Source organism: Boleophthalmus pectinirostris, unplaced genomic scaffold (genome assembly GCF_026225935.1).
Source record: "Boleophthalmus pectinirostris isolate CB_2022bp ecotype Guang Dong unplaced genomic scaffold, ASM2622593v1 HiC_scaffold_4, whole genome shotgun sequence".
Classification (NCBI taxonomy): Eukaryota; Metazoa; Chordata; class Actinopteri; order Gobiiformes; family Gobiidae; genus Boleophthalmus; species Boleophthalmus pectinirostris.
The window spans coordinates 18897898-18921668 of record NW_026571353.1 but is presented as its reverse complement, the minus strand read 5'-3'; the positions used below and the strand labels follow the sequence as shown (position 1 = coordinate 18921668).

At 41.0% G+C, this 23771-nt stretch overlaps 1 protein-coding gene across 2 annotated transcripts in view; it reads right to left on the bottom strand.

Annotated features, from left to right (window-relative positions):
- Nucleotides 1–876: 876 nt before the first annotated feature.
- The window catches only part of LOC110156762 (versican core protein), a 38535-nt gene continuing 15640 nt past the window's right edge, over nucleotides 877–23771 (bottom strand). Inside the window, exons 1-8 of one of the 2 annotated variants that reach the window (XM_055161679.1) lie at nucleotides 4914–8387; nucleotides 4713–4826; nucleotides 4515–4628; nucleotides 3677–3835; nucleotides 3466–3548; nucleotides 2393–2537; nucleotides 2129–2311; nucleotides 877–2042 (exon numbers count right to left, since the gene is read on the bottom strand). In XM_055161679.1, the coding sequence (XP_055017654.1) occupies nucleotides 1885–2042; nucleotides 2129–2311; nucleotides 2393–2537; nucleotides 3466–3548; nucleotides 3677–3835; nucleotides 4515–4628; nucleotides 4713–4826; nucleotides 4914–8373 (4416 nt within the window). In that variant the 5' untranslated portion in view covers nucleotides 8374–8387 and the 3' untranslated portion in view covers nucleotides 877–1884. Of the gene's footprint in view, nucleotides 2043–2128; nucleotides 2312–2392; nucleotides 2538–3465; nucleotides 3549–3676; nucleotides 3836–4514; nucleotides 4629–4712; nucleotides 4827–4913; nucleotides 8388–23771 lie in introns of those variants that run through there. The other variant, XM_020920980.2, reaches the window with a different exon arrangement.

The window sequence follows — 23771 nt, the reverse complement described above, 5'->3', positions numbered from 1 at the left end:
ATGATCATGTGGATCAATGATTTAGACATTGCCTTTTCTAATAAATCTTAGAACCAATCAGAGTACAGTTTAAAATATTCAGCCATCCACAAGGCGCTTGACATAATAGTGGCACATGTACTATGTGCAAGCCCACTTGATTAAAAAAATAAAAAAAATCACACAAAGTACAATTCTAAGTGTGTTTTACTTTTTTCTTTTAAATTAAGTCTTTTGTTTGTATGTGCTTTTCGTACGGGTTTCTGGATCTTAAGCCAAATTAGGACCCATGCATTTGGCATGAACCCATGTAATTCTGAGCTTCAGGATTAAGCTGCCCTCTTATTTGTTCATTTTCATTGCATGTGAAGTACCAAACCGCCAGCCCCTACTATATTATAAAAGAACAAAAGGACTGTCTTGAAAGGCTGAATGCAGGAATCCATGGGAATTGGGTCAGATTTTGGGAGATACAGAGGTGTTAGATAAAAAAACAAAAAAACTAACTTAATATATTTGTGCAAGCAGGAGGATTTATATGCTTTTTTAATATCCTTTTCTTCTTTTATATATAACATAGCATACACATAGCATCTCTCTCTCTCTCTCACACTCTCTCTCTCTCTCTCTCTATATATATATATATACATATATATATATTACATATATGTGTGTGTGTTTGTGTGTGTGTGCGTGTGTGTGCAGATATAAAGGATATGAAGAAATAAGTTACAAAAACTGTTATTAAAATGTTAAAGGTTTGGCTTTTTCCTTCAGTATGAATAGTTTGACATCACCACCTGCTGGCCGAACTGTAGTGGTACTGACATTTTGCTAGTTATTTTTTAAAAATTCATGGCGTTGTTAAGCAAAGAATTGTGAATTAAATATTGCAGGTTGTTATTAGAAATTAATATTTATTTTTGTGATTTAAAGCAGGAAACAATCATATCTTTAAAAAAATATCTCAAACATCCCAAACATTCACATTGTAAAAGTTATAAATATATAGATATTATGTGCACATTAAGGTCAAACACACATTCACAGGCAGACACATCAAACATGCTGGGGACTCCAATAAGCATCCACTTATTGCAGTCAACAGAGCCCTCCCAGTTCTTTGGTCCACAGCGAGTATCAAAAAAAAAAAAAGTCTTTGCTTTATCTTCAGTGTCCAGTTTAACAGTTCATGATTGTTGCTGGTTTCTGGACTAATACAATAAAACACATGTTGAGCACTTCAGGGTCATCATTGTGAGGATCACACGAAGAGTTGTAAAGCAGCTTGAAAATAAGTTAGATGCTTCTCAGCCATTTCATTCAAGTCTCTCTGAGTATTTAACACAGTACATTCTCACAATGTAGAGGAGGAGGATGTTTAACTAGTACAGTGTTGTCTTATTAACAGCACAACAATTACAAGTAAACACACGTTTTGTTGTGTCTTTGTGAATAACAGGACATTATATACCTGCTGTTTTACATCATAAGGACACTTTTAAAGCTGTCCTATAATTTACTATGATCACCAGGCTATCGACATAATACTTGTATTAGAAATTGTGGTCTTTCAGTGTTGCATTATGCTTGTCACAACGGGTTCCTCAAGATTTGCTATAAAAAAAAAGATCACAATAAGCGCTATATAAATTAGGAACACCGAATGAGTATGTAATCATGTGTTTTAATAACCCTGTGGCAAAAAAAAATTTAAAAAAAATGTCCAAATGCTTAAAAAAAGCATTATAAAAATTCAATCCAAATCTGCAATGGTGAAGAACAGTGCTGCTTGATTAAAAAAAAGTGACTTCAATGGGTTCCATTTGCATTCAAAAGGAAAAACAGTCCACTTAATAAATTTCCTAATATGTTTGTGCTATTCCATTGGTTTAATCAGATGTTTTATCTCCTTTTCTTCTGCTGTTCCCTCCTGTTCCTCCTTGTGCGGTAAAGTGGATACTGAAACTGTGTAAGTTCCTCTGGTCGATGCCTAAAATTGTTTATGCTGTAAAGACTTTTGTGTTGATGTCTCCGGTAATAAGCCTTCTGATAAACTGAAGCTATAAAAGAACACAAAAGATCATTTATGGACAACTCTGGCAAATAATGTTGGTGTAACAGAGCACAGTGTTGTTAGTTTACTTACGATTTATACAGGTTATTTTAGGAATATCCCATCGGCCATCTCCACGGCACCGAATAGTGGGCACATGCCGCTGGATGAAGCCGGTTCTGCACTGGTATCTCACTAAAGAGTTGACCTCATATCTCTCCCGCTTCTTGCCAAAAGTCCTTGCATTTTCTACAATAGGAGGTTGGCTACATGCCACTAAAAAAATGTAATTATTAGTTTTGTTGTTCAATATGTGCTGTTCTTAGATAATATTTTCAGTTTGTTTCTTTTAATTACCTGTGCCTTTCTTGCATGTGTATGTAAGATGGTAGTTGCAAGGAACATCATTCCACTGGCCATCCTCATGCCAAATCATCACTACACAGTCCTCACCCGAGGAGAAGAAACTGTCGGGCTGGTTGGGCCTCCAGTTTTCATATTGCTGAAAAATGAAAACAGAAGCCACAAGATGAAGGTATTAGTTATGTGGTAGGAGCAGGCCCTACCAGTTTGATAGGAACTGACATGGACAGCGCTACAGTGAAAACAGTAAGCCACAACAGAGTGAGGTTTAATGTCAATTACTGTGTAGATACTCTCATAACAGTGACTAATTTGCTAAAACATGTATGACATTTCACAAGCCCAGTGGTGTGTTTACACACATACAGTATACACACAGCTGTGCTGCCTTCCACCTAAAGCTGGATTCTTTCAGCACTACTTCAAGGTTCAAACGGTCTCTGACAGGTTTTGACCCTGCCTCCAGTAAGTCCTCAGGGCTCAGCTTCTCTGTAATTAAACATATGAACAAAAGTTTCCTGTACTGCTCAATACAGAAAACTTACCATATATGCTTTATATATTTATTTGTTCATGTTTCTACTGCTGATTTCTGCACATGACAAAGTGAGTCATGTCATTCATCATAAATCAAGCAAAAACTATATGATTTAAATCTAAATTCATAGCAGTGAGAGACCACACAAGAAGAGCTCCCTGAGACCCTTAACATTTCCTTCCGCAGCTTACTACAGGTTCATCTGTGTGTCACTCTGTCTCATGGCTCACCTCCACCGACTGTCTCCTGTTGCCTGGGGCTAAGGGAAGGTCATCTAGGTCTATGCTGAGAGTACAGTACAAGTACAGTACAAGAGATACAACAGTATCTCTCATACACGCTCTCATTTCAACCTTCTGTTGTCAATGAAGTAATTTTTAAGAGATGTCAATCTATGAATACACAATATGATAATTAGCCACTCTCAAGTTATGAAAATGGCTAATAGCCAGGAGCCTTTTTTAGTCTGTAAAGATCCACACGGTTTCATAGCTATGTTTGATGAGACAATGGTGGTAAACTCTCTTACCACAGGTCTGCCATCAGTCCATCGGAAATCATTATCAAACATTTTGTCATTCAGGCCAATCCACTGGTAGTCTTGTCCAAGACCTTGAACAAAACATTAAAACATGTTAAAACATGTTAAAACATTTTACCACTGATAGTGCATGCTGTGTGTATATTTCCGGCAAAACGTGAGAAACATAAATTGTTTCATGGTACAGCTTTTAACTTACGATTCACAAATAGTAGTTCCTCATGAGACAAGATGCTAGTGAGGTGAGCCCCATGCATACGACACTCTCTCTCTGCTGTATCCCAGTTTCTTCTCTGAGGGAAGTATTTATAACAGTGTCCTTGGAACTTGTGCCAGCCATAGTCACACGTTTCTGTATCTGAAGAGACAGAAGGCCAGAATGATGCTTCATTTCACAACAATGACCATATCATTACAAGTTATTTATTAAGTTATGAATACCTTAGAGTAGATCATAGTTATTCATAATACATTTATTTATATATATTTATATTTATTTTTCCTTTGTTTTTAATTGTTAATGGTATTAAAAATTTTAGTTCATTCTTCAAGAATTATGATATGGACGGTACTGAAGACAGGCAGCTGTGTGTGAGTACACACTGAGGGTACACTATGATTCAGTGATGACTGATCCTGATACTATTTAGAGTGTACACCTTGGTTCAGCACAAGCTCTGGTTTAAATACATTTGAGATCACACACAAAAATGATCATTTAAAAGAAATTTAAACAACAGGCAGCAAGATTTACTTGAAATTTACACGATCATTTTTTATAATGTCCAAATACCACACAAGGGGATAAATATTGTGCTGGTAAGCATTAATAAAGACTTTGATTAATGTGGCCTGTTAACTGTTAAAAGGAATCGTATAGCATATTTTTCTTTTTTTACTTACAACAGTAACATAAATGAGATAAATAAAGGAAAATACACAGAAAATAGGTTTTAAAGACAGACAGGGCAGATAAGATAGATTACTACATTCTCTTTAATTTGCAATGAATGAAAGGAAACCTCTGCTTAACGCACCTTCCTCACAATACAGCCCAGAGTAACTTGGGAGACAGACACATGTGAAGCTAGCCACACCATCAATACAGGTGCCTCCATTGCGACAAGGGTTGGAATGGCACTCATCAAGTTCTACACAAGAAATTAAACAGTAACAATGAAGAACAATATTTCAAACACAGACATGTATGCCATGGAATGCAATAGGGCACATACCTGTTTCACAGTTAGCGCCATTGTAACCAGGCGCACAGCTACATACATAGATGCTGCCAGTCTTGTGGCACGTTCCACCATTAAGACAGACATTTTCTGTGCATGAGTAAATTCCTAGAAAAAAATAAAATAAAATACACCATAACATAAATGCAAGACAATGTAAAGACATTGATTCATAATATGAATATGAAAGTATACCTGGAATTTCAACAGGTTCACCAATAACTGTGTGGCCCAAATCTGGCACTGGAACTGTTGTATCTTCCCCTTTTATTGGTGGTTCTCCTCCAACAAGAGATGGGGCCTTAGTTTCATTGATATTATCAAGCCCCTCCATAGAGTGAGTGGTGGATTTTAATGTAATTGTTGATTTGGTCTGAACTTCAGTCTGTGATATTGTTCTAGGTACTACAGTTGGTACAGAAATTTCTGACTTCTCCAAAATAGTTGTTTGGTCCTTGAATATTGTCTGAATTTCTTTTGGCGATAAACAGTTATCCTCTAAAGATGCCCCTTGAGTCAAACCTTCTCCTCCAGAGGGACTTACAGTGGTCTGTGTTTCCACACCTGAAACAAGCAGGAACTCGGTTGTTTTCTTATCATCCTCCACATTAGAAATGGTCGCAGTTGATATGTTTTCCTCTGAACTACTGCTTTCAAAGCTGGAGGAGTCCATGTCACTTATGGATGTTGACACCTGTGTTGCCATAGTAACTGCTGTTGTCTCAATGGTAAATGTTTCAGATGCAGTTGTAAGGTATTCTGGCAGTGCTTCAACCTGGCCAATATTTCCGTAATCTGGGGCTTCATATCTAACCAAATCATCTAAAGTGGTTGAGTAAGGATATGTTGTTGGTTCGTATGTGATGGCTGATGTTTCTATCTCAGTTTGTTGGGTGAGATCTTTTGAAGCTGTGGTATATTCACTATATGATTCATTTTTTATCATTTTTGGTGTAATTGTTACTAGCTCTTCAGCAAACTGGCCAATGGATATTGCTGGTGTTTCAGTGCTGAACAAGTGTGATCTTTCTGTGACTTTTTCAATCGGACTTAGAGAAGACATCAACTGAATAGCAGCAGCTTCTGGTGTTGAGTCTTCTATACTTTGGTCTCCTGTCTGTGTGGGATGGCTGGGCAGAACTGTGCTTACTATAGAAAGAGTTGCTTTCTCAGAAGAGCTTTCAAATGAAGGATAGTGAGTAGATGCAATCTCTGACCTGGCCTGTTGGAAGGATATTGCTGGAGATGTTGTTTCTAATTCTGGAAGAAATGTTGTTATAAACTTAATTGCTGTATCATCTGAAGGGGTTTGTTTCGAAGAAACGGACACTGTCTCCATCACTCCACGATCAGTTGATAAAGTAGAGAAAGTCTTGTCACTTGTGATCTCTGGATATTTTGTGGTTGATAAAACTCCACTGAATGAGGGACTCTGTGATGAGGTTGTCTTATCCTCAAACACGGGTGCTTTTGTACTGGACACAGGTGACACTAGTGTGACTACAGATCCATCACTTTCTTGTGGAATAACTGTACTTTTCAATGAAACTGTGGCAGAGACAAATGATTTTGTGTCTTTTTCTGTCAACATATTTTGCCTCTCCTCTTCATTTGTAGCAGTTGTTGATTCAGTGCTGAGCTGAGAAGTAGCTGCAGAGGTCACTTGTTTTTCTAATTGCTGATGGGCTGAAGTAACCTCTGTGGTTGTTTTTAGAGTGGTGTCATCAATTGGAGATAGTTCACTAGTTGATTTAGGTGACTTGGATTCAATTAAAATGACATGCAATGTAGCACTAACTTCAGATGCTATGGTGCTGACAGTATTAAGACCAGAAGGTTGTTGTGTGGTTACTTCTTCAGAGCTGGACTTTGTGGAAACACTTTGTAATGGAAATAATGTTGACTCTTCACTTTGTTCTTCACTTGAAACACCTGATTTTGTATCATCAACAAATAGAGATAGCAGTGGCCCAATAGTAGTTGGTAACACACTTGATTTGGAGGTAAAAATGTTCATGGCATCAGTTCCAGATCCCTCCGATTCCTCTACTACTAACAATTTCTGAGTTGTTTTAACGGCCTCAATGCCCGCACCTTCCTCTGTTTGAATTGTAGGGTATGTAAGGTCAGAAGCATCAATTGAAACATTATCTACATCAACTATATTGTCATATGTCATAACTGGCCCATGAGCTAGAGTTGAATAAACCTTATCTTCAGAATTTTCTTCTGTAAATGTTACTGATGTGCTTGTGGATGGATGCAGAACCATTGTAGATGTTTGATCTATTTGGTCATTTATAACGTGGCTGCCTTGGGAGTTAATTATGACAACTTGCTGGTCTGTGAAACCATGGTATGTAATAGATGGAATTGGTGTAGACAGTGAGATCACTTCCTCCTGTATGTGGACAGTACTGGGTCTTACACTGGTCAAGTCTCCAGTTTTATTGTCAGAAATTGTAGAAGTTTGAATTTTGGGTGAAAATTCTGTTGTTCCTAGAGTTGAAAATATAGATGTCATTTCAACAGATGATGGTGTATTTGAAATATGTTCTACCTCCTGAGAGGAAATGTGCTCTGATCCTTGTGAAACTAAAGTTTCTGTTTCACCTGTTGCTTCCCCAAATGTCGCTGAGATTTTGTCTGGTGCGTGAGTTGATTTATCAGTTGTTATTGAAGATATGCCACTTAATTCTACAGAAACGGGAAGTGATGTGGATGCTGTGTCGGATTTGGTCAGTAGTGCCATTGTGGTTTGAGGTTCATCTGTGCTTAATACTGACAAGGCACCAGTTGTGAGTTTTATACTAGAATCAGGAACAACAGTAGAAGACAGGGTAATTCTATGAGTCATTGCTGTTGTTTTCAAAGAACTAGGATGGTGAGATGTTAATTTCGTTTGTAAAGTTTGGTCTCGATCTTCAGAAACAGTATCATCAGTGAATACCCCACTGCCATTCTCTGTCACACTAGAGGGCTGAGATGTTTCCACATAAAGCTTGGTATAGTGTTTGGTAGGTGGCGTACTTGTTAGAAGAATGTTGTCTGATGCCCTAGTGCTATCGTCAATTTCAGTTTCGTCTGTAGTCACAGTAAATTTCACAACAAGTTTGGGGGTTGTGTCAAACAGAACATCTTCACCAGAACCGTACTGACTTGTTTCTGAATCATCGTCTTCTAGTGTACTGGTAGAACTCTCCATGTCTGTATCAGTGAAAGTAATTTTTGATGTTGTCATACTTGGGCTGATAAGAGGATTAGAAGTTTGAAGTTCATATGAACTTGCTGTAAAAGATGTTGAGATAAAAGGCTTATGAGTAACTGAAAAATAGTTAGACGTTGGTCCTACAGAGGAAGCAAATTCCTCTGAAGAAGTGAAGATAGAAGCCACAGATGGCTCAGTCTGTCCACTTTGGCTACTAGTATCAGTAGTTTCTGAGAACGATGTTGGTTTCTCAGTGCTGTACAGCGATGAAGCATGAGTGACTGCTGAATGTAAAGATGTTACTGTTTCAGAAGTTGTTACTTTAGCAATTGAGGGAGTCGTAGCTCCAGTTGTAACTCTAGTTGTGACCATGCCTGGAGTTGTAGTTGCAGTAAGCAATGACTCTTTTGTGAGGTCATCAGTACTGTCTCCAGATCCCTCAGCCATTGTACTGCTTAGAAATGACGTTCCTTCAGGAAACAGTGTTGACCTGCTCACAGTTGGAAGAGACTCTACCATTGTAGTTTGCCTGGAAATGTCATCTGTAAGAGTGGAAGACATAACGGAAGACGCACTAGACGACACTGTCCCTGCAGACACAATAGAAAAACCTTCGGTTGTGTCCATTGTGTGTGCTGGTTTTGTGGTCTCATCTGTAGTGACACTAACCTGTTGGGAATACTGACGTCTCCTCAGAATGCACTAATGGACCAGTTGAAGATGCGGTGGCTTGGCTGGCAGACTCACTTCTAATGTCAGGTTGAAAAGTGGACAAAAGCATTGTAGTTTTACTTGCAGTGTCTGAAGTATGAAATGTAGATGATTGGACTGCTTCAGTAACTTCAGACTTAGGAGAAATTGTTGACACTAGAGTACCAGCTGTTGAGGGTGATTTTTCTGACGAAACTGTAGGAACTGAAGTTTGATATGACTTATCACTAACATGTTTAGTAGTGGGCAAAGCTGTTGGTTTTTCGGTACTAAACAACGATGAAGCTGTTGCAGATACTGAGCTTTTACTGAACGTCTCACTTGTTGACTGGCTGAAGGTCTCCTTTTCTGTTACTGATGAAGACACAAGAGAATCTGTAGTCACAGATTCCTCAACAGTCTTAACTGTGAGTTCAGATTCTTGTGTTACAGCAGACTCTGGTGTGGACTTTTCTGTACTGTACACTGATGATAATGCTGCTGTAGTGGACCCGACAGAAATGGTAGAGCTCTCAGAAAACATATCAGTAATTGTGTCTCCTGAACCAAATTTCCTCTGAAGAAGTGAAGATAGAAGCCACAGATGGCTCAGTTTGTCCACTTTGGCTACTAGTATCAGTAGTTTCTGAGAACGATGTTGGTTTCTCAGTGCTGAACAGCGATGAAGCATGAGTGACTGCTGAATGTAAAGATGTTACTGTTTCAGAAGTTGTTACTTTAGCAATTGAGGGAGTCGTAGCTCCAGTTGTAACTCCCACTGGTCTAGTTGTGACCATGCCTGGAGTTGTAGTTGCAGTAAGCAATGACTCTTTTGTGAGGTCATCAGTACTGTCTCCAGATCCCTCAGCCATTGTACTGCTTAGAAATGACATTCCTTCAGGAAACAGTGTTGACCTGCTCACAGTTGGAAGAGACTCTACCATTGTAGTTTGCCTGGAAATGTCATCTGTAAGAGTGGAAGACATAACGGAAGACGCACTAGACGACACCGTCCCTGCAGACGCAATAGAAAAACCTTCGGTTGTGTCCATTGTGTGTGCTGGTTTTGTGGTCTCATCTGTAGTGACACTAACCGTTGGGAATACTGACGTCTCCTCAGAATGCAATAATGGCCCAGTTGAAGATGCAGTGACTTTGCTGGCAGACTCACTTCTAATGTCAGGTTGAAAAGTGGACAAAAGCATTGTAGTTTTACTTGCAGTGTCTGAAGTATGAAATGTAGATGATTGGACTGCTTCAGTAACTTCAGACTTAGGAGAAATTGTTGACACTAGAGTACCAGCTGTTGAGGGTGATTTTTCTGATGAAACTGTAGGAACTGAAGTTTGATATGACTTATCACTAACATGTTTAGTAGTGGGCAAAGCTGTTGGTTTTTCGGTACTAAACAACGATGAAGCTGTTGTAGATACTGAGCTTTTACTGAATGTCTCACTTGTTGACTGGCTGAATGTCTCCTTTTCTGTTACTGATGAAGACACAAGAGAATCTGTAGTCACAGATTCCTCAACAGTCTTAACTGTGAGTTCAGCAGATTCTTGTGTTACAGCAGACTCTGGTGTGGACTTTTCTGTACTGTACACCGATGATAATGCTGCTGTAGTGGACCCGACAGAAATGGTAGAGCTCTCAGAAAACATATCAGTAATTGTGTCTCCTGAACCAAATTCCTCTGAAGAAGTGAAGATAGAAGCCACAGATGGCTCAGTTTGTCCACTTTGGCTACTAGTATCAGTAGTTTCTGAGAACGATGTTGGTTTCTCAGTGCTGAACAGCGATGAAGCATGAGTGACTGCTGAATGTAAAGATGTTACTGTTTCAGAAGTTGTTATTTTAGCAATTGAGGGAGTCGTAGCTCCAGTTGTAACTCCCACTGGTCTAGTTGTGACCATGCCTGGAGTTGTAATTGCAGTAAGCAATGACTCTTTTGTGAGGTCATCAGTACTGTCACCAGATCCCTCAGCCATTGTACTGCTTAGAAATGACGTTCCTTCAGGAAACAGTGTTGACCTGCTCACAGTTGGAAGAGACTCTACCATTGTAGTTTGCCTGGAAATGTCATCTGTAAGAGTGGAAGACATAACGGAAGACGCACTAGACGACACTGTCCCTGCAGACGCAATAGAAAAACCTTCGGTTGTGTCCATTGTGTGTGCTGGTTTTGTGGTCTCATCTGTAGTGACGCTAACCGTTGGGAATACTGACGTCTCCTCAGAATGCACTAATGGACCAGTTGAAGATGCGGTGGCTTGGCTGGCAGACTCACTTCTAATGTCAGGTTGAAAAGTGGACAAAAGCATTGTAGTTTTACTTGCAGTGTCTGAAGTATGAAATGTAGATGATTGGACTGCTTCAGTAACTTCAGACTTAGGAGAAATTGTTGACACTAGAGTACCAGCTGTTGAGGGTGATTTTTCTGACGAAACTGTAGGAACTGAAGTTTGATATGACTTATCACTAACATGTTTAGTAGTGGGCAAAGCTGTTGGTTTTTCGGTACTAAACAACGATGAAGCTGTTGCAGATACTGAGCTTTTACTGAACGTCTCACTTGTTGACTGGCTGAAGGTCTCCTTTTCTGTTACTGATGAAGACACAAGAGAATCTGTAGTCACAGATTCCTCAACAGTCTTAATCTGTGAATTCAGATTCTTGTGTTTACAGCAGACTCTGGTGTGGACTTTTCTGTACTGTACACTGATGATAATGCTGCTGTAGTGGACCCGACAGAAATGGTAGAGCTCTCAGAAAACATATCAGTAATTGTGTCTCCTGAACCAAATTCCTCTGAAGAAGTGAAGATAGAAGCCACAGATGGCTCAGTTTGTCCACTTTGGCTACTAGTATCAGTAGTTTCTGAGAACGATGTTGGTTTCTCAGTGCTGAACAGCGATGAAGCATGAGTGACTGCTGAATGTAAAGATGTTACTGTTTCAGAAGTTGTTACTTTAGCAATTGAGGGAGTCGTAGCTCCAGTTGTAACTCCCACTGGTCTAGTTGTGACCATGCCTGGAGTTGTAAGTTGCAGTAAGCAATGACTCTTTTGTGAGGTCATCAGTACTGTCTCCAGATCCCTCAGCCATTGTACTGCTTAGAAATGACATTCCTTCAGGAAACAGTGTTGACCTGCTCACAGTTGGAAGAGACTCTACCATTGTAGTTTGCCTGGAAATGTCATCTGTAAGAGTGGAAGACATAACGGAAGACGCACTAGACGACACCGTCCCTGCAGACGCAATAGAAAAACCTTCGGTTGTGTCCATTGTGTGTGCTGGTTTTGTGGTCTCATCTGTAGTGACACTAACCGTTGGGAATACTGACGTCTCCTCAGAATGCAATAATGGCCCAGTTGAAGATGCAGTGACTTTGCTGGCAGACTCACTTCTAATGTCAGGTTGAAAAGTGGACAAAAGCATTGTAGTTTTACTTGCAGTGTCTGAAGTATGAAATGTAGATGATTGGACTGCTTCAGTAACTTCAGACTTAGGAGAAATTGTTGACACTAGAGTACCAGCTGTTGAGGGTGATTTTTCTGATGAAACTGTAGGAACTGAAGTTTGATATGACTTATCACTAACATGTTTAGTAGTGGGCAAAGCTGTTGGTTTTTCGGTACTAAACAACGATGAAGCTGTTGTAGATACTGAGCTTTTACTGAACGTCTCACTTGTTGACTGGCTGAATGTCTCCTTTTCTGTTACTGATGAAGACACAAGAGAATCTGTAGTCACAGATTCCTCAACAGTCTTAACTGTGAGTTCAGATTCTTGTGTTACAGCAGACTCTGGTGTGGACTTTTCTGTACTGTACACCGATGATAATGCTGCTGTAGTGGACCCGACAGAAATGGTAGAGCTCTCAGAAAACATATCAGTAATTGTGTCTCCTGAACCAAATTCCTCTGAAGAAGTGAAGATAGAAGCCACAGATGGCTCAGTCTGTCCACTTTGGCTACTAGTATCAGTAGTTTCTGAGAACGATGTTGGTTTCTCAGTGCTGAACAGCGATGAAGCATGAGTGACTGCTGAATGTAAAGATGTTACTGTTTCAGAAGTTGTTATTTTAGCAATTGAGGGAGTCGTAGCTCCAGTTGTAACTCCCACTGGTCTAGTTGTGACCATGCCTGGAGTTGTAATTGCAGTAAGCAATGACTCTTTTGTGAGGTCATCAGTACTGTCACCAGATCCCTCAGCCATTGTACTGCTTAGAAATGACGTTCCTTCAGGAAACAGTGTTGACCTGCTCACAGTTGGAAGAGACTCTACCATTGTAGTTTGCCTGGAAATGTCATCTGTAAGAGTGGAAGACATAACGGAAGACGCACTAGACGACACTGTCCCTGCAGACGCAATAGAAAAACCTTCGGTTGTGTCCATTGTGTGTGCTGGTTTTGTGGTCTCATCTGTAGTGACGCTAACCGTTGGGAATACTGACGTCTCCTCAGAATGCAATAATGGACCAGTTGAAGATGCGGTGGCTTGGCTGGCAGACTCACTTCTAATGTCAGGTTGAAAAGTGGACAAAAGCATTGTAGTTTTACTTGCAGTGTCTGAAGTATGAAATGTAGATGATTGGACTGCTTCAGTAACTTCAGACTTAGGAGAAATTGTTGACACTAGAGTACCAGCTGTTGAGGGTGATTTTTCTGATGAAACTGTAGGAACTGAAGTTTGATATGACTTATCACTAACATGTTTAGTAGTGGGCAAAGCTGTTGGTTTTTCGGTACTAAACAACGATGAAGCTGTTGCAGATACTGAGCTTTTACTGAACGTCTCACTTGTTGACTGGCTGAAGGTCTCCTTTTCTGTTACTGATGAAGACACAAGAGAATCTGTAGTCACAGATTCCTCAACAGTCTTAACTGTGAATTCAGATTCTTGTGTTACAGCAGACTCTGGTGTGGACTTTTCTGTACTGTACACTGATGATAATGCTGCTGTAGTGGACCCGACAGAAATGGTAGAGCTCTCAGAAAACATATCAGTAATTGTGTCTCCTGAACCAAATTCCTCTGAAGAAGTGAAGATAGAAGCCACAGATGGCTCAGTTTGTCCACTTTGGCTACTAGTATCAGTAGTTTCTGAGAACGATGTTGGTTTCTCAGTGCTGAACAGCGATGAAGCATGAGTGACTGCTGAATGTAAAGATGTTACTGTTTCAGAAGTTGTTACTTTAGCAATTGAGGGAGTCGTAGCTCCAGTTGTAACTCCCACTGGTCTAGTTGTGACCATGCCTGGAGTTGTAGTTGCAGTAAGCAATGACTCTTTTGTGAGGTCATCAGTACTGTCTCCAGATCCCTCAGCCATTGTACTGCTTAGAAATGACGTTCCTTCAGGAAACAGTGTTGACCTGCTCACAGTTGGAAGAGACTCTACCATTGTAGTTTGCCTGGAAATGTCATCTGTAAGAGTGGAAGACATAACGGAAGACGCACTAGACGACACCGTCCCTGCAGACGCAATAGAAAAACCTTCGGTTGTGTCCATTGTGTGTGCTGGTTTTGTGGTCTCATCTGTAGTGACACTAACCGTTGGGAATACTGACGTCTCCTCAGAATGCAATAATGGCCCAGTTGAAGATGCAGTGACTTTGCTGGCAGACTCACTTCTAATGTCAGGTTGAAAAGTGGACAAAAGCATTGTAGTTTTACTTGCAGTGTCTGAAGTATGAAATGTAGATGATTGGACTGCTTCAGTAACTTCAGACTTAGGAGAAATTGTTGACACTAGAGTACCAGCTGTTGAGGGTGATTTTTCTGATGAAACTGTAGGAACTGAAGTTTGATATGACTTATCACTAACATGTTTAGTAGTGGGCAAAGCTGTTGGTTTTTCGGTACTAAACAACGATGAAGCTGTTGTAGATACTGAGCTTTTACTGAATGTCTCACTTGTTGACTGGCTGAATGTCTCCTTTTCTGTTACTGATGAAGACACAAGAGAATCTGTAGTCACAGATTCCTCAACAGTCTTAACTGTGAGTTCAGATTCTTGTGTTACAGCAGACTCTGGTGTGGACTTTTCTGTACTGTACACCGATGATAATGCTGCTGTAGTGGACCCGACAGAAATGGTAGAGCTCTCAGAAAACATATCAGTAATTGTGTCTCCTGAACCAAATTCCTCTGAAGAAGTGAAGATAGAAGCCACAGATGGCTCAGTCTGTCCACTTTGGCTACTAGTATCAGTAGTTTCTGAGAACGATGTTGGTTTCTCAGTGCTGAACAGCGATGAAGCATGAGTGACTGCTGAATGTAAAGATGTTACTGTTTCAGAAGTTGTTATTTTAGCAATTGAGGGAGTCGTAGCTCCAGTTGTAACTCCCACTGGTCTAGTTGTGACCATGCCTGGAGTTGTAATTGCAGTAAGCAATGACTCTTTTGTGAGGTCATCAGTACTGTCACCAGATCCCTCAGCCATTGTACTGCTTAGAAATGACGTTCCTTCAGGAAACAGTGTTGACCTGCTCACAGTTGGAAGAGACTCTACCATTGTAGTTTGCCTGGAAATGTCATCTGTAAGAGTGGAAGACATAACGGAAGACGCACTAGACGACACTGTCCCTGCAGACGCAATAGAAAAACCTTCGGTTGTGTCCATTGTGTGTGCTGGTTTTGTGGTCTCATCTGTAGTGACGCTAACCGTTGGGAATACTGACGTCTCCTCAGAATGCAATAATGGACCAGTTGAAGATGCAGTGACTTTGCTGGCAGACTCACTTCTAATGTCAGGTTGAAAAGTGGACAAAAGCATTGTAGTTTTACTTGCAGTGTCTGAAGTATGAAATGTAGATGATTGGACTGCTTCAGTAACTTCAGACTTAGGAGAAATTGTTGACACTAGAGTACCAGCTGTTGAGGGTGATTTTTCTGATGAAACTGTAGGAACTGAAGTTTGATATGACTTATCACTAACATGTTTAGTAGTGGGCAAAGCTGTTGGTTTTTCGGTACTAAACAACGATGAAGCTGTTGCAGATACTGAGCTTTTACTGAACGTCTCACTTGTTGACTGGCTGAATGTCTCCTTTTCTGTTATTGATGAAGACACAAGAGAATCTGTAGTCACAGATTCCTCAACAGTCTTAACTGTGAATTCAGAATCTTGTGTTACAGCAGACTCTGGTGTGGACTTTTCTGTACTGTACACTGATGATAATGCTGCTGTAGTGGACCCGACAGAAATGGTAGAGCTCTCAGAAAACATATCAGTAATTGTGTCTCCTGAACCAAATTCCTCTGAAGAAGTAAAGACAGAAGCCACAGATGGCTCAGTCTGTCCACTTTGGCTACTAGTATCAGTAGTTTCTGAGAACGATGTTGGTTTCTCAGTGCTGAACAGCGATGAAGCATGAGTGACTGCTGAATGTAAAGATGTTACTGTTTCAGAAGTTGTTACTTTAGCAATTGAGGGAGTCGTAGCTCCAGTTGTAACTCCCACTGGTCTAGTTGTGACCATGCCTGGAGTTGTAATTGCAGTAAGCAATGACTCTTTTGTGAGGTCATCAGTACTGTCACCAGATCCCTCAGCCATTGTACTGCTTAGAAATGACGTTCCTTCAGGAAACAGTGTTGACCTGCTCACAGTTGGAAGAGACTCTACCATTGTAGTTTGCCTGGAAATGTCATCTGTAAGAGTGGAAGACATAACGGAAGACGCACTAGACGACACTGTCCCTGCAGACGCAATAGAAAAACCTTCGGTTGTGTCCATTGTGTGTGCTGGTTTTGTGGTCTCATCTGTAGTGACACTAACCGTTGGGAATACTGACGTCTCCTCAGAATGCAATAATGGACCAGTTGAAGATGCAGTGGCTTTGCTGGCAGACTCACTTCTAATGTCAGGTTGAAAAGTGGACAAAAGCATTGTAGTTTTACTTGCAGTGTCTGAAGTATGAAATGTAGATGATTGGACTGCTTCAGTAACTTCAGACTTAGGAGAAATTGTTGATACTAGAGTACCAGCTGTTGAGGGTGATTTTTCTGATGAAACTGTAGGAACTGAAGTTTGATATGACTTATCACTAACATGTTTAGTAGTGGGCAAAGCTGTTGGTTTTTCGGTACTAAACAACGATGAAGCTGTTGCAGATACTGAGCTTTTACTGAATGTCTCACTTGTTGACTGGCTGAAGGTCTCCTTTTCTGTTACTGATGAAGACACAAGAGAATCTGTAGTCACAGATTCCTCAACAGTCTTAACTGTGAATTCAGAATCTTGTGTTACAGCAGACTCTGGTGTGGACTTTTCTGTACTGTACACTGATGATAATGCTGCTGTAGTGGACCCGACAGAAATGGTAGAGCTTCTCAGAAAACATATCAGTAATTGTGTCTCCTGAACCAAATTCCTCTGAAGAAGTGAAGATAGAAGCCACAGATGGCTCAGTTTGTGCACTTTGGCTACTAGTATCAGTAGTTTCTGAGAACGATGTTGGTTTCTCAGTGCTGAACAGCGATGAAGCATGAGTGACTGCTGAATGTAAAGATGTTACTGTTTCAGAAGTTGTTACTTTAGCAATTGAGGGAGTCGTAGCTCCAGTTGTAACTCCCACTGGTCTAGTTGTGACCATGCCTGGAGTTGTAGTTGCAGTAAGCAATGACTCTTTTGTGAGGTCATCAGTACTGTCTCCAGATCCCTCAGCCATTGTACTGCTTAGAAATGACGTTCCTTCAGGAAACAGTGTTGACCTGCTCACAGTTGGAAGAGACTCTACCATTGTAGTTTGCCTGGAAATGTCATCTGTAAGAGTGGAAGACATAACGGAAGACGCACTAGACGACACTGTCCCTGCAGACGCAATAGAAAAACCTTCGGTTGTGTCCATTGTGTGTGCTGGTTTTGTGGTCTCATCTGTAGTGACGCTAACCGTTGGGAATACTGACGTCTCCTCAGAATGCAATAATGGCCCAGTTGAAGATGCGGTGGCTTGGCTGGCAGACTCACTTCTAATGTCAGGTTGAAAAGTGGACAAAAGCATTGTAGTTTTACTTGCAGTGTCTGAAGTATGAAATGTAGATGATTGGACTGCTTCAGTAACTTCAGACTTAGGAGAAATTGTTGACACTAGAGTACCAGCTGTTGAGGGTGATTTTTCTGATGAAACTGTAGGAACTGAAGTTTGATATGACTTATCACTAACATGTTTAGTAGTGGGCAAAGCTGTTGGTTTTTCGGTACTAAACAACGATGAAGCTGTTGCAGATACTGAGCTTTTACTGAACGTCTCACTTGTTGACTGGCTGAAGGTCTCCTTTTCTGTTACTGATGAAGACACAAGAGAATCTGTAGTCACAGATTCCTCAACAGTCTTAACTGTGAATTCAGAATCTTGTGTTACAGCAGACTCTGGTGTGGACTTTTCTGTACTGTACACTGATGATAATGCTGCTGTAGTGGACCCGACAGAAATGGTAGAGCTCTCAGAAAACATATCAGTAATTGTGTCTCCTGAACCAAATTCCTCTGAAGAAGTGAAGATAGAAGCCACAGATGGCTCAGTTTGTCCACTTTGGCTACTAGTATCAGTAGTTTCTGAGAACGATGTTGGTTTCTCAGTGCTGAACAGCGATGAAGCATGAGTGACTGCTGAATGTAAAGATGTTACTGTTTCAGAAGTTGTTATTTTAGCAATTGAGGGAGTCGTAGCTCCAGTTGTAACTCCCACTGGTCTAGTTGTGACCATGCCTGGAGTTGTAGTTGCAGTAAGCAATGACTCTTTTGTGAGGTCATCAGTACTGTCTCCAGATCCCTCATCCATTGTACTGCTTAGAAATGACGTTCCTTCAGGAAACAGTGTTGACCTGCTCACAGTTGGAAGAGACTCTACCATTGTAGTTTGCCTGGAAATGTCATCTGTAAGAGTGGAAGACATAACGGAAGACGCACTAGACGACACTGTCCCTGCAGACGCAATAGAAAAACCTTCGGTTGTGTCCATTGTGTGTGCTGGTTTTGTGGTCTCATCTGTAGTGACGCTAACCGTTGGGAATACTGACGTCTCCTCAGAATGCACTAATGGACCAGTTGAAGATGCGGTGGCTTGGCTGGCAGACTCACTTCTAATGTCAGGTTGAAAAGTGGACAAAAGCATTGTAGTTTTACTTGCAGTGTCTGAAGTATGAAATGTAGATGATTGGACTGCTTCAGTAACTTCAGACTTAGGAGAAATTGTTGACACTAGAGTACCAGCTGTTGAGGGTGATTTTTCTGATGAAACTGTAGGAACTGAAGTTTGATATGACTTATCACTAACATGTTTAGTAGTGGGCAAAGCTGTTGGTTTTTCGGTACTAAACAACGATGAAGCTGTTGCAGATACTGAGCTTTTACTGAACGTCTCACTTGTTGACTGGCTGAAGGTCTCCTTTTCTGTTACTGATGAAGACACAAGAGAATCTGTAGTCACAGATTCCTCAACAGTCTTAACTGTGAATTCAGATTCTTGTGTTACAGCAGACTCTGGTGTGGACTTTTCTGTACTGTACACTGATGATAATGCTGCTGTAGTGGACCCGACAGAAATGGTAGAGCTCTCAGAAAACATATCAGTAATTGTGTCTCCTGAACCAAATTCCTCTGAAGAAGTGAAGATAGAAGCCACAGATGGCTCAGTTTGTCCACTTTGGCTACTAGTATCAGTAGTTTCTGAGAACGATGTTGGTTTCTCAGTGCTGAACAGCGATGAAGCATGAGTGACTGCTGAATGTAAAGATGTTACTGTTTCAGAAGTTGTTACTTTAGCAATTGAGGGAGTCGTAGCTCCAGTTGTAACTCCCACTGGTCTAGTTGTGACCATGCCTGGAGTTGTAGTTGCAGTAAGCAATGACTCTTTTGTGAGGTCATCAGTACTGTCTCCAGATCCCTCAGCCATTGTACTGCTTAGAAATGACGTTCCTTCAGGAAACAGTGTTGACCTGCTCACAGTTGGAAGAGACTCTACCATTGTAGTTTGCCTGGAAATGTCATCTGTAAGAGTGGAAGACATAACGGAAGACGCACTAGACGACACTGTCCCTGCAGACGCAATAGAAAAACCTTCGGTTGTGTCCATTGTGTGTGCTGGTTTTGTGGTCTCATCTGTAGTGACGCTAACCGTTGGGAATACTGACGTCTCCTCAGAATGCAATAATGGACCAGTTGAAGATGCGGTGGCTTGGCTGGCAGACTCACTTCTAATGTCAGGTTGAAAAGTGGACAAAAGCATTGTAGTTTTACTTGCAGTGTCTGAAGTATGAAATGTAGATGATTGGACTGCTTCAGTAACTTCAGACTTAGGAGAAATTGTTGACACTAGAGTACCAGCTGTTGAGGGTGATTTTTCTGATGAAACTGTAGGAACTGAAGTTTGATATGACTTATCACTAACATGTTTAGTAGTGGGCAAAGCTGTTGGTTTTTCGGTACTAAACAACGATGAAGCTGTTGCAGATACTGAGCTTTTACTGAACGTCTCACTTGTTGACTGGCTGAAGGTCTCCTTTTCTGTTACTGATGAAGACACAAGAGAATCTGTAGTCACAGATTCCTCAACAGTCTTAATCTGTGAATTCAGATTCTTGTGTTACAGCAGACTCTGGTGTGGACTTTTCTGTACTGTACACTGATGATAATGCTGCTGTAGTGGACCCGACAGAAATGGTAGAGCTTTCAGAAAACATATCAGTAATTGTGTCTCCTGAACCAAATTCCTCTGAAGAAGTGAAGATAGAAGCCACAGATGGCTCAGTTTGTGCACTTTGGCTACTAGTATCAGTAGTTTCTGAGAAAGATGTTGGTTTCTCAGTGCTGAACAGAGATGAAGCATGAGTGACTGCTGAATGTAAAGATGTTACTGTTTCAGAAGTTGTTACTTTAGCAATTGAGGGAGTCGTAGCTCCAGTTGTAACTCCCACTGGTCTAGTTGTGACCATGCCTGGAGTTGTAATTGCAGTAAGCAATGACTCTTTTGTGAGGTCATCAGTACTGTCTCCAGATCCCTCAGCCATTGTACTGCTTAGAAATGACGTTCCTTCAGGAAACAGTGTTGACCTGCTCACAGTTGGAAGAGACTCTACCATTGTAGTTTGCCTGGAAATGTCATCTGTAAGAGTGGAAGACATAACGGAAGACGCACTAGACGACACTGTCCCTGCAGACGCAATAGAAAAACCTTCGGTTGTGTCCGTTGTGTGTGCTGGTTTTGTGGTCTCATCTGTAGTGACACTAACCGTTGGGAATACTGACGTCTCCTCAGAATGCAATAATGGCCCAGTTGAAGATGCGGTGGCTTGGCTGGCAGACTCACTTCTAATGTCAGGTTGAAAAGTGGACAAAAGCATTGTAGTTTTACTTGCAGTGTCTGAAGTATGAAATGTAGATGATTGGACTGCTTCAGTAACTTCAGACTTAGGAGAAATTGTTGATACTAGAGTACCAGCTGTTGAGGGTGATTTTTCTGATGAAACTGTAGGAACTGAAGTTTGATATGACTTATCACTAACATGTTTAGTAGTGGGCAAAGCTGTTGGTTTTTCGGTACTAAACAACGATGAAGCTGTTGCAGATACTGAGCTTTTACTGAACGTCTCACTTGTTGACTGGCTGAATGTCTCCTTTTCTGTTACTGATGAAGACACAAGAGAATCTGTAGTCACAGATTCCTCAACAGTCTTAACTGTGAATTCAGATTCTTGTGTTACAGCAGACTCTGGTGTGGACTTTTCTGTACTGTACACTGATGATAATGCTGCTGTAGTGGACCCGACAGAAATGGTAGAGCTTTCAGAAAACATATCAGTAATTGTGTCTCCTGAACCAAATTCCTCTGAAGAAGTGAAGATAGAAGCCACAGATGGCTCAGTTTGTGCACTTTGGCTACTAGTATCAGTAGTTTCTGAGAACGATGTTGGTTTCTCAGTGCTGAACAGAGATGAAGCATGAGTGACTGCTGAATGTAAAGATGTTACTGTTTCAGAAGTTGTTACTTTAGCAATTGAGGGAGTCGTAGCTCCAGTTGTAACTCCCACTGGTCTAGTTGTGACCATGCCTGGAGTTGTAGTTGCAGTAAGCAATGACTCTTTTGTGAGGTCATCAGTACTGTCTCCAGATCCCTCAGCCATTGTACTGCTTAGAAATGACGTTCCTTCAGGAAACAGTGTTGACCTGCTCACAGTTGGAAGAGACTCTACCATTGTAGTTTGCCTGGAAATGTCATCTGTAAGAGTGGAAGACATAACGGAAGACGCACTAGACGACACTGTCCCTGCAGACGCAATAGAAAAACCTTCGGTTGTGTCCATTGTGTGTGCTGGTTTTGTGGTCTCATCTGTAGTGACGCTAACCGTTGGGAATACTGACGTCTCCTCAGAATGCAATAATGGCCCAGTTGAAGATGCGGTGGCTTGGCTGGCAGACTCACTTCTAATGTCAGGTTGAAAAGTGGACAAAAGCATTGTAGTTTTACTTGCAGTGTCTGAAGTATGAAATGTAGATGATTGGACTGCTTCAGTAACTTCAGACTTAGGAGAAATTGTTGATACTAGAGTACCAGCTGTTGAGGGTGATTTTTCTGATGAAACTGTAGGAACTGAAGTTTGATATGACTTATCACTAACATGTTTAGTAGTGGGCAAAGCTGTTGGTTTTTCGGTACTAAACAACGATGAAGCTGTTGCAGATACTGAGCTTTTACTGAACGTCTCACTTGTTGACTGGCTGAAGGTCTCCTTTTCTGTTACTGATGAAGACACAAGAGAATCTGTAGTCACAGATTCCTCAACAGTCTTAACTGTGAATTCAGATTCTTGTGTTACAGCAGACTCTGGTGTGGACTTTTCTGTACTGTACACTGATGATAATGCTGCTGTAGTGGACCCGACAGAAATGGTAGAGCTTTCAGAAAACATATCAGTAATTGTGTCTCCTGAACCAAATTCCTCTGAAGAAGTAAAGACAGAAGCCACAGATGGCTCAGTTTGTGCACTTTGGCTACTAGTATCAGTAGTTTCTGAGAAAGATGTTGGTTTCTCAGTGCTGAACAGAGATGAAGCATGAGTGACTGCTGAATGTAAAGATGTTACTGTTTCAGAAGTTGTTATTTTAGCAATTGAGGGAGTCGTAGCTCCAGTTGTAACTCCCACTGGTCTAGTTGTGACCATGCCTGGAGTTGTAGTTGCAGTAAGCAATGACTCTTTTGTGAGGTCATCAGTACTGTCTCCAGATCCCTCAGCCATTGTACTGCTTAGAAATGACGTTCCTTCAGGAAACAGTGTTGACCTGCTCACAGTTGGAAGAGACTCTACCATTGTAGTTTGCCTGGAAATGTCATCTGTAAGAGTGGAAGACATAACGGAAGACGCACTAGACGACACCTGTCCCTGCAGACGCAATAGAAAAACCTTCGGTTGTGTCCATTGTGTGTGCTGGTTTTGTGGTCTCATCTGTAGTGACACTAACCGTTGGGAATACTGACGTCTCCTCAGAATGCAATAATGGACCAGTTGAAGATGCAGTGGCTTGGCTGGCAGACTCACTTCTAATGTCAGGTTGAAAAGTGGACAAAAGCATTGTAGTTTTACTTGCAGTGTCTGAAGTATGAAATGTAGATGATTGGACTGCTTCAGTAACTTCAGACTTAGGAGAAATTGTTGACACTAGAGTACCAGCTGTTGAGGGTGATTTTTCTGATGAAACTGTAGGAACTGAAGTTTGATATGACTTATCACTAACATGTTTAGTAGTGGGCAAAGCTGTTGGTTTTTCGGTACTAAACAACGATGAAGCTGTTGCAGATACTGAGCTTTTACTGAACGTCTCACTGTTGACTGGCTGAATGTCTCCTTTTCTGTTACTGATGAAGACACAAGAGAATCTGTAGTCACAGTTCCTCAACAGTCTTAACGTGAATTCAGATTTTGTGTTACAGCAGACTCTGGTGTGGACTTTTCTGTACTGTACACTGATGATAATGCTGCTGTAGTGAACCCGACAGAAATGGTAGAGCTTCAGAAAACATATCAGTAATTGGTCTCCTGAACCAAATTCCTCTGAAGAAGTGAAGATAAAGCCACAATGGCTCAGTTTGTCCACTTTGGCTACTAGTATCAGTAGTTTCTGAGAAAGATGTTGGTTTTCAGTGCTAACGATGAAGCA